This window comes from Crocodylus siamensis, chromosome 4 (genome assembly GCF_052110815.1).
Source record: "Crocodylus siamensis isolate JL-2025a chromosome 4, ASM5211081v1, whole genome shotgun sequence".
NCBI classification, from domain to species: domain Eukaryota; kingdom Metazoa; phylum Chordata; order Crocodylia; family Crocodylidae; genus Crocodylus; species Crocodylus siamensis.
The window spans coordinates 153,349,681-153,360,424 of record NC_143398.1 but is presented as its reverse complement, the minus strand read 5'-3'; the positions used below and the strand labels follow the sequence as shown (position 1 = coordinate 153,360,424).

Here is a 10,744-nt window from a genome sequence, read left to right as displayed (position 1 = left end):
CTGTTCCCAGCGGTGGCAGATGATACAACAAGGAGCAATGGTCTCAAGTTGCAACAAGGGAAGTTTAGGTTAGATATTAGGAAGAATTTTTGCACTAGGAGGGTAGTAAAACACTGGAACAGGCTACCCAGAGAGATGGTAGACTCTCCTTAGAGGTGTTTAAGACCTGGCTAAATGATGCCTCGGCTGGGATGATGTAGCTGGGGCTGGTCCTATTTTGAGCAGGGGGTTGGACTAGATGACCTCATAAGGTCTCATCTAACCCTGATTTTCTATGATACTATGATCAGTGCGAAATAGAGGGGAATAAATGGCAACACACCTACCAGTGCAGCCCAGTATGCCATTAGCCTTCTTGGCAACTATGGCACACTGCTCATATCCAGCTTACTGTCCACTGTAACCCCCAGGTCCTTTTTTGCAGAGCTGCTGCCCAGCCAGTCAGCCCCCAGCCTGTACCGGTACATGGGATTGTTCTGTCCTAAGTGCAGGACTTTGCATTTGTCCTGGATGAACTTCATGAGATTGCTTTTGGCCTAATCCTCCAATCTGTCTAAGTCACTCTGAATCCTAGCCCTACCCTCCAGCGTATCTACTACTCCCTCTGGCTTGGCATCATCTGCAGACTTACTGAGGGTTCACTTTGTGCCATCTTCCAGGTCACTGATGATGTCACTGAACTAATGCGCTAGATTCATGTACCAAAACTAAACACACACACACATTTTACATGTTATGCACATGGGTGTTTCACACATGCACACACACTAGACCAAGAAATGAAATGGGTGGGAATAGAGGTGGTGCGCCCACACACATGCGCGTTTCACGCACATGCACGTGCTTCTGACACTCTAGACAAAAAAAGAACCGAAACAGGTGGGAATAGAGGTGGTGCACGCACACACGTGTGTTACACACATGCATGTTTTGCGCACACGTGCTTCTCTCACAGCAGACTAAAAAAGAACCAAAACAGGCGGGGATAGAGGTGCTGCCCGTAGCCCCGGATCCCCGCCCGTCCCTCCTGCCGACCCCTAGCAAAGCCAAGCCCCCTCGAGGGTCTTGCCGGCACCTCGGCCACTGCCCCCTTGGCACACAGGCCGGGAGCCGCAGCTCACCCCGGCTGCCGAGCCGGGCCATGCAGAGAAGTGTCTGCGGCTCTGAGCCCGCGCTTCCCACGGCTGACTCAGGCCCCGCCCCCGGGCGTTGCGCAACAAGGAGATTCCCCCGCGGCCTGTGACGTCACGGGCAGGCTGGGGCCAGTCGCCTGCCGACCACCGCCTGGCGAGGATGCCGGCGGCCGGGCTCCGCGGCACGCTGCTCTGTCTCCTCACCGCCGTCCAGCAGGTGAGCCCAGGCCGGAGTGCAGGGCGCGGGCCCCCTCGGTGCCAAGCCAGAGCTGGCGGGGTAAGGGGGGCGCTGGGAGAGTGGGAAGGGCAGGAGAGCCGAGTGCCACCGCCTGGGCTGGTTCTTCCTGGAAAGGGAAGTTGCTGGGGGCGTTCAGGACACCTGGGCTCAGGCTCTGGAGGAGTGTGGTGCCTAGTGCTTAGAGGTGGAGGAGTGGGCTTGCCTCCCCGGTCTGGCAAAAGAGTGGGCTCTAGTGGGGGAAGCTGGGTGGAGGGGTTGTCTTCAGGACACCTAGGTTCAGCAGCCAGCTCTGAGGCTGAACCGAGCCAGGAATAAAGACCCAACTTCAGTCACTCGGGAGCAGTGTGGACTAGGGGTCAGGGGTGAGGCCTCCTGCCCCTTCGCTCTGTGACTTTGACCCAACAGTGACAGCCTCGGCAGCATCTTTGAGGGAGTAGTACTGACCCCAGGGAGCGGCTGGGGCTGCAGCTGGGGAGAGGCAGCCCCTCCCTCCCCAGAGCACAGGGTCCGGCAGCCTGTGTCCCCTTCTCTTCCAAGTGCCTTGTATTCAGAAAGCAGCTGCAGAGGGGGCCCTCACCCCCACGTCCTAGCACAGCCAGTGCTGTCAGCCTTTCCTGTGTCCAGTGCCATCCTAAGCCAAATTCCCCTAGATCTCAAAGCAAATTACCTAGGGCCAGGTCTGCCCTCAGAAGTCCTATGGGCATAGCTGTGTCAGAAGAAGGGAAGGAGAAATGGGCATGGGCTGGGGGGATGACATGCTTTACCTACCAGCTGGAAAAAGAATCTAGGAGTCTTGCTCTCGCTTGTCTGGGTTAGCACCTGGATCACCTAAGCTGTGAGTGGAAGAAGAAGTTGTTCAGCCAAAGCAAAGTCACTTCAGCAAAAGAGTGAGCTGAGCTGTTAAAAGACAGACAGTGTTCTTTGGGTAGATGTGAGCTCTCATTAGCCCAACTAAATCCAAATATTTAGTTGGTCTAATAAAAGATATCGCATCTACCCAAAGAACTTTGTCTGCCTATACCCTTAGACCAACACAGCTACAGCCAACAACCTTTGAGGGGTTAAACTAATTTCTGGCAGCGCCTCATCTACCAGAATCCTGGATGTTCTCTCTGCTTTGATGCCAGTGTGACTCTCCACCTGAATTAAACCAGGGAGGAAGAAAACCCAAGAGTCCTAGTGCCTAGTGCTTTTAAAAATACTTTGCTGGTACACCTTGCTTCAGCCCCAGCTCTGCTGTAGGAGCATTTTTCTGCTGGTGAAGCTGAGTCAGGAAAAGTCCCTCAGGGAGCTTTTACCCACAAAAACACTTTGCTCAAACCTGTTCATGGCCTGTGGATAGCTCTCTGTTACATGCATTGATGATGATGAGGTTGCATGTTTGTCTGTGGGACAGCTTGAAGGATCCACTGATCCTTTGGCTTCTGCCAAATTTGAGATCCTCTGGCTTAACCCCTTAGCAGTGGGCAGATGGTGTCTGCCCTAGATGGGGATGGCTAACAGACCTGTCTCTTCCAGGAAGGGAATATTGTTCTTGCAGTAACAGCCTGTGCTGGGCCAGGCATGCCTGGCAGTGAAAGCTGCCCTAGGCTCTGCCAAACCAAGTGATACAGCCAGCAGGCTGGCACAGTGACATGCATGCCACTTGGTACAGCTCCACTACCCAGATTCTTTAAAAGATGCTCACCCTGAATTGCTTCCTATTTCTGGTAACTGTATCTGTGCTTCTAGTAGCCCTCAGGGCAGGGCACGGTTCTTATCCCCATTCCTCAGAGGTGCTTGGAGACAAAGTACATGACTAAGGTCATACAAGAAGGCAGTGGCAGAGCAGGAAATTGAACACTCTCTCAAAGTCCCAGGCAAACCCCTAAGCCCTGGGCTGTTTTTCCCCCTAGCGGAAGTAGTTTCCAAGACTCCATTGGTTTTGGGGTGGAGCCAATGTATCACTGGGAGCCCTAAGATATCACTGGGAGCCCAGCCATTTTAGCTATCTGGGGCTCAGACCAGCAGCAGGGCCCTGAGTGGTCCATCACCAACTGCCCCTGCAGCATAGATGGTCTTGTCCTGCAAATCACATTTGAGGTGGTTCTGGCTTTTTGGGGGGGTGGGGAAGGAGGGAGTCTCTGAAGAAGCCAGATGCTGCAGGAATGGAGGGGTAGAAGCAGCAAGGAAGACTTAAGACTACAAGGCAGAGAGGAGGCTGTGGGGTAGAAGGAGCAGCTGCTGCCACCTTGGCCTCTAGCCCTTGATCCCAGGCTGTTCAGCTCTGTTGGGTGTGTTGGGACCAAGGATTTTCCTGCAGTTTGGGTGGGGATGGCTTAGAGTGGTTCTGGAGAGCAGCAGCAGTGTGGGGAAGCCCTGGGGGAGTCCATGCGCAGGTGCCCCAGCTCAGCCTTCTGGGGGGCTGCTGCCCTGCTGATACCTCTCCCATGAAAGGAGGCAGAGGCACCCTCCAGGGTGCATTTTGCCCAACCCTGCTCAAGATGCTTCTCCATCATCAGTAGCCGCCTCCACCCCTGACTTAATGGGAGTTCTTTAGAAAGCCACTAGCTCTCATCCTACCTCATCCCCTAGCACAGCTGACAGCACTGCCCTGCTGGGTTCACAATTGCCGTCCCTGCCCTGCAGAGATGCCAGGTAAACAGTGTCATGCCATGGCACTGCCCATGCTATGTGCTTATATATGAGTGAGGAGCAGGAGGGTGGAGCACTGCTGTCATTCCAGGCAAAGGGCCATGCTTAAGACAGGTGCTGGTGACTCTTCCACTTTCCCACGTGCTGGTCTGAGGCTCACAGCAGGAGGACAGAGCTGCAGGAAAAAATCCAGGTGTCTGAGCTCTGTGCCACCTGCTCCAATTACAACACATAGGTCCCCTCTTAGAGTTGAGGAAAGAACCCAGGAGTCATGCTCTCACTCATTTCAGTTTGCCTACCTGAGAAGGTTGAACCAAAGTAGCTTTAAGCTGTGAGTGTAAGTTGGAGTCATTAAACCAATGCAAATGCCATGGAGATTTATTTCAGAATGAGGGTGGCTTATTTGGGTTGAGTTAAACGAACTGCTACTAGTTCCTCTTCCACTGGAGTAAGGGCAGTCTCTTTTGCACCAGTTTGACCATATCATTTAAAAAAACAATGTTAAATGAAGCCAGCAGAACATTCTCTTCTTCCTGACCAGCAGCGATCCTGGTTTTCCCGATTTTAAAAAGAAATGCAAGTTCCCTGATTTAATCAGCAACTTTTATTTATTTATTTTTAAAACCCCCAAAAATCTATTATTAAAATTGTCCCCCACAGTCCCTCCTCCCCCCAAACCCTGCTTGTGCCCCTGCCCCCCAGCCCTGCTGGAGGAGGCCCCAGCAAGCCATGCTATGGGGCCAGAGACCCAGAGCCACAGCTCCCTGCCCCCAAAAAGAAGGCAGCAGCTACTGCTGCAGAAAGAGCACGGAGCCAGCTCCCCTGCTCCTGCTGTGGGCTTGGGTAGGGGTGGGGCTGGCTCCTGCACGCCCCTAGATTTGTGCAGGGGGGGCAGGAGAAGGGCAGGTGCATGCTGCGGGCTTGTGCTCCCCACCCTACTGCCCTCCCCCATGCCTCCACAGTGCAGTGTATGTGACCCCGCACAGCAGCGTATAGCGGGGATGGGCAGGAAACCTGCCTGCCGCTCTAAGCTCTGGGCTGCCCTGGCCACACTTCCCCTGCAGGTGGGGGCAGCAGTGCTGGTCACAACTCTGCGCTGCTGCCCCCATGCATACAGGGGAAGTGTGGCCAGGGCAGCACGGAGCTTGGAGTGGCAGGCAGCTTTTGAATTTGTCCCCGCTGTGTGCTGCCATACAGGGTCACACGCTATGCTGTGGAGGCCATGGAGGAGTACAGCAAGGCCAGGAGCATAAGCTCACAGTGTGTACCTGCCCTGTCCCTGCCCCTGCACAGATTTGGGGGGCACAGTTAACCGCCCCCACCCTTCTGGATCCCAGGTGTGCGAGCTGTCACCGGGAGCCACCCCTGTCCCCAGACAAGCCTGGTGTAGCGATAGCATGCCACTTCCATTCCACACGCTGCCAGCCAGTGTGGGACTTCCCCCAATACCTCCCTGCTTCCTTATCCCCCAGCCACATACCAGTGCCCTGCCCCACTGGCTCTTTCCCCCCAGTCTGGCAGTCACCCACAGCCATACCTGCCACCCAGGGCCCTCCCCCCAGCCCCCTGCAAGCCCCACTTACCTTAGGCTCCAGGAAGAACAGTGAACCTGGCCAAGCCTTGGGTGACTGACAGCCTCAGACCTCACCCTTTCCCCCTCTCTGTCCCCCTCCAGGCATTGTTAGGTGTTTCCTGTCCTTTTTGCAATCAGCTCTTGCAGGCTGGAAGTCTGCTACCTGCAGCGCTCCTGGTAAAAGTGGAAAATCCATGGGTATCTCTGCTAAAAGGGAAAATCTGTTGTTTTTTTCTCTGATAAAATAGGGAAATCCATGATTTTCTCTGTTTTTTCCCATGGGGAAAGGGTAAACCCAGATCCCTGCTGACTAGGGAGCTCTGGAGTCCTAGAAACAGTGGGTGAGTCTACGCATTCATTAATGTGCTATAATTACGACTCATTAAATTTAGTATCTGAAATGACAGGTAATAAATTTAATGCATGGCAGTTGGCACTTTTGTGTATTAGTGCAGATGAACAGGGTTTTTTTAGGGATGTTAATGCACATTAAATCTACTGTGCATTAGCACAGGTTTCGCCTGTTGCACTAATGTGCATTAGAATTGGTCTTCTGTGCATTGTCTCATGTAGACGCACCCAGTATGTCCAAGTGTATGTTAGCTGTGGCTCTGAATGTGAAGAAAGGGGCTGATGTTTGCATGGCATTGTTTGAGGGGATGGGCTTTCTTATCTTTACAATGTAATACAAACCTCATAGGCAGAGATCATCCACAGGACAACAAAATGCAACCATGTCTGGGGTTGGACTCAGCAGCAGTTTAGCAACCTGTAGGAAAACTACCCAAAGGTTTAAGGCTGGAATGGAAGAGTCTTATATTGGGGAAGGAAACATATTGACAGAAAGGTCATCCTCTACTGGAGCTTGGCCAAGGGTTTAAAACCTTATTGGAGCTCCCCTACTGCTTTTCTAGAAGTGCTGCAGCCATCCATGTGTGGCTTGCTTTTAAAAAAGCAGGTGACAGTGTTTCTGGAGGGGGGAAAGGGATGAATCTGTGTAATGAACTTGCCCTCAACTTGGCTGGGCTCTCACTGATGCTCTCTTCTCTGCAGGTATCACTGCAGACTTTCATCAACTGTGGGACCTTCCCGTAAGTTCATCTTCCCTGTGTCCCAGGTGGCTGCCGCCTACTGTTTCCTGCCTAGTGGCTCCTGTTGCCCCTTTGTCATTGCTGTCCCTGCCCTTAGGCATCAGAAGGTGCATTAATATGTGGATGCCCCATGCTGAGTAGCATCACCCCACACTAAATGTCAGGTCAGACCTTGCTCACAGCCCAGTGGGACTCCTAGTCATTTTTAATGCAGATTGCACTCGGGAGAGCCCAGTGCACCCCCTCCATGGACATCCCCCAGGCTAAAGTAAGTGGAAGGACTCCCCATCAGCCCTATACCCAGCCACTGGGGGATTGGAAACACTGCTTTGCTGCTCTCAATGGCAACAGGAAGTTGAGCATGAGTTTCAGCAGCCTTGTAGTGGCTCTGAACTGTATCCAGACCCTGGCTGAGTCCCACACAGCCCTAGGCTTCTTCCCCTGTGGTTGTCCCTGAGTCCAGGACAGAGTCCCCAGAAATGGGACCTAGTGTCTTAACTCCCTTGTTCCCCATCTGTCTCCTAGGTGCGTAAATAGTTACTGCTGTGATGACCACTGCTGCTCTGACATCCAAGAATTCCCAGAATATAATAGAAGCCCAATAAACCCATATGGGTAAGAGCTGGACAAGTGTGGATACTTTGGTCTGTGCCAGGCCTGGCCCCTTGCCACCATGAAACAAGTGCCTGGCAAGGTTGGGGGGAAAGAAGGAAGGCACTTGGGGAGCTGCAGTCTTTCTAAGCAAGCAGCTGGGCTGAGGGTAAGAGCTGGGGCTGCTGGATAATTTGGTACTATGCTGAGTCCAAACTCAGGACAACCATGTACTGGAGAAACTGTCTTCTGATAGGGGAGGGCTGGCCCCACAGGCTATGGAAGTGTGTGGAAAGTCCTACATTGACTTGAGTAGGCTTCAGCAAAAAGAGTCATGGTAAGCCTTGGGAAGAGCCAGGCCTCTGTGGTAGGAGACCACATGGGGGAAATACATGAACTGGAGACATAGGATGCCCTGTCTCTGGTCCCTTGACCCAGGGCAGGGACACTTAGTGGGACTGTGGTTAGGAAGGCTGTAAATAGGGTGGTTTGGGGTCCAAGAGGGGTAAAGTTGGGGAGGGGGTCAGGGTCCAGGAGGATGCCTCTTGGCAGGGGTCAGCAGTTGCTGTGGCATTACTGCCAGGACAGAGAAGGGCCAACAGGCCCAGATGAACCCCTTAAGGGTCACCAGGAAGAAAGGTCCTGGGGTCTGAGAGAGATGAAGGGCAGATAAAGTAGAGGATACGGGCACCCCAGTGGCATGATGAGGGACTTGGGCGGCTCAATGACTACGGACGGTAGAGGCTGATGGACCAGAATTAGAGCAGCAAATGCCTTCCCATCCAACGCCTAGTATTCAGGCCAGCTGACCACCCATGCCCCCTCACTGCTGTCTCAGGGCCCACCCTTTGTTTCTCCTCTCCTCCAGGTACATATTCATCACCCTGGCCGTGATTGTCTCTGGTGTGATCTTCTCTGTCGCCTGCATATGCTGCTACAAGTTCTGCAACAGGTCTTCACAGCAGGAAGATGTTGAACGGTCCCAGCCCTATGTCCTTCCAGCTTCTGCCCCCTCTATTCTGCCTGAGCTCCCGGCTTATGACCAGTGTGACGACCCCCCTCCCTACAGCGAGGTATAATCTTGCCTCAGTGCCATGTCAGCCCATCCCTTCTGTCACTGTGAGCAAAGCTACTGTATTCCTGGGGAAAGGAGGACATTGGTAATGTCATTCTCACTTCTGGTAGCTCCCTGGCCAGCACCTGGGAGTATCTGGTTCCAGCCCAGCATGGGATGGATCCCATTGGGCAGTGTGGTGCAAGAAGTAACTGGAGTCCCTCAGCACTGCTGTGTGGTGCATGGGGACATGCACCAGCAATTTGCCCTAAAATCCCTTGTCCTGGGCTGCTGCAGCATTGTGGGCTGAACAGTGGCTCCTCTCGTATTGCCCTGTGCCACAGTCCCAAACACAGCTCTCAGGCTTCTTCCATTATTTCTAGGAGCCCACTGATAGCTGGGCCTAAGCCTGCTGGCCAGTGAGGGTGTGGTTCAGGGCTGGGATCCCTGCATCCCCAGACCAGTCAGGAGTCACGTAGCAGGGCTGGTCACTGCAGTCCAGGGGCTCAGGGTGACCAGCTTGATGGAGTCAATGGATTGGCCTTCAGAGTAACTTGGCCCTCGCCTGTGCCCCTAAAACTACAGAAGGAACTCAGGGGTCCTGACTTCTGTGCCTTGCCATTAGTCCATGCTCCCTCCCTGCTCTGTCTTGTCTGTGGCTGTTGCTTGAGCACTACTCAGAGCTGCCTGTTTCTTCCTTCCTAGGTGACCTCCAAACCATTCATGTACCCACCTCTGGAAATCCAGCCCCCATGCTACAGCAATGTTATTGCTGAAGAGCCCCCAGCCCCTATGAACTCCCTCTAGACCAGCTTGTGAGGACTTGGCCAGCCAACTTCACCAGGGTGGAGCTGAAGGGATGTCTAGTGCCTTCCAAGCTTCCTCTAGCACGTCTACTCTGTGCACAGAAAGCTGCACACAAGGAACTGGCAAGTGGCCTTGCTAGCCACAGGGGCTGCCTCACTGCCTGCCCTGCTTCTCGGGACTCCCATGTCCTGGCAGGTGCCAACCAGGGAGGAACGCAGGCACCTGAGAAGGACGCTCCCCAGCAGGACTGGAGGTGAGAGACACGAGGATGCCAGTGACTGAGGAGCCATGTGCCATGAGGGCACAGTATGTGCCCAGGGATGAGAGGGTGCATCTGTGTGAGCACCCTGTGCTTCAACATACAGCCAGGGTACCCTTGTGCTTCCTGCACAAAGGATACCCCCAAAAATCCTTTCTGCAGTGGGTTATCCTAACTGCCTCCATCCCTTATGCACCTGGGCCCAGCTGAGGTTGGACTGAGCTAAGCTATGTCCACTGTATGCACCATGGGCTCAGGCCTCACTTAGAGATTGCTCTGGTGCTATCCAACTGGTCCTACAGTACTTTCTAGATTAGGGGGTGGCAGTGAGGGAGGAATTTAGGAGTCCAATTCCTGCCAATTGTCAATGGGATTAATACTCCTAAATTCCTTAGGAGCTTTTGGAAATCTCCCCCTTAAACAGGTGGCTGTTGCATCCTGCCTGGGATTTCATCTCTGCCAAGAGGCTGTGCCACATGCTTCAGAGGCAGGGACAGGAAGCCTGCTCTGGGCAGAGAAGAGGGACCCTGATAACTTCTTTCCTGACCCTGTTGGAGTGGGTGTGAATTGGTGCCTTGGAACAGGGGGGCTGTGCCCCCAGCACTATCATAGCTACTCTTTTATTTGTAGCAGGTCCCTTCTGAGTGCGGGGGGGAAGATTCCGCTGTGTATTTATACCAAGTGCCAACAAAAAGGCATGTTTCTATTTATGAGTAAAAATTAAAAAAAACCCTTGACTTTGAGCTGCTTTCCCCCCCTCCCCCTAAGTAAAACAAAAACAAAACCATGTGGGGAATTCCTGCAGGGGGGACTCATCAGCAGAAGGCACCTGGACATAGGGATGCTGGCACCTTAAAGGGGAATGTAAACCAGAAATGAAGATGAGAAGGGAAATAATAGGTGTAGGAATAGACCTCCAGGGGAGGGAGAAGATGGAGGGTAACACCAGGCTGCAAGAGCAAGCATGTAATTGGGGGGGGGGGCTGGCACTGGGACAAAACTCCTGGCACAGAGGGAGGCAGCAGGGGTTGACAGGCCAAGAGGCATCCAAGCCCTTTGCTCCCAACCCACATCCAGCCTTCTCCCCTCCTCCCCCTGCCCTTCCCAGACAGCTAAGCCTTCACTGGAGGAAAAGCAATAAAAAAAAAATGTGCAAGTGGATCATGTGGCGTGCTGATAGGAGATGGACTTTGCTATGCCTGGGAGGCAGAGCCCTGGAGTGATTAGTGACCCTGGCATGGCACAGAGGGCCACTTCATAGTGACTCAGGGCCAGGTTGGGGACTGAAATGACTTTACCTCTGCTTTCCCCAGAGGTGGTGCCCTGCTCAGCCACTGGTAGAAGTCAGAGCATCCTTGAGGTAC

General features: G+C 53.5%; 1 protein-coding gene across 1 annotated transcript; it reads left to right on the top strand.

The window, feature by feature from the left end:
• The first annotated feature begins 1,252 nt into the window (after nt 1-1,252).
• TMEM92 (transmembrane protein 92) lies at nt 1,253-10,440 on the top strand. The gene is made up of 5 exons (XM_090041176.1): nt 1,253-1,350; nt 6,632-6,669; nt 7,195-7,284; nt 8,129-8,333; nt 9,020-10,440. The coding sequence occupies exons 1-5, from the start codon at nt 1,294-1,296 to the stop codon at nt 9,119-9,121; spliced, it is 492 nt and encodes a 163-aa protein (XP_089897302.1). The 5' UTR covers nt 1,253-1,293; the 3' UTR covers nt 9,122-10,440.
• The last annotated feature ends 304 nt before the right edge of the window (nt 10,441-10,744 follow it).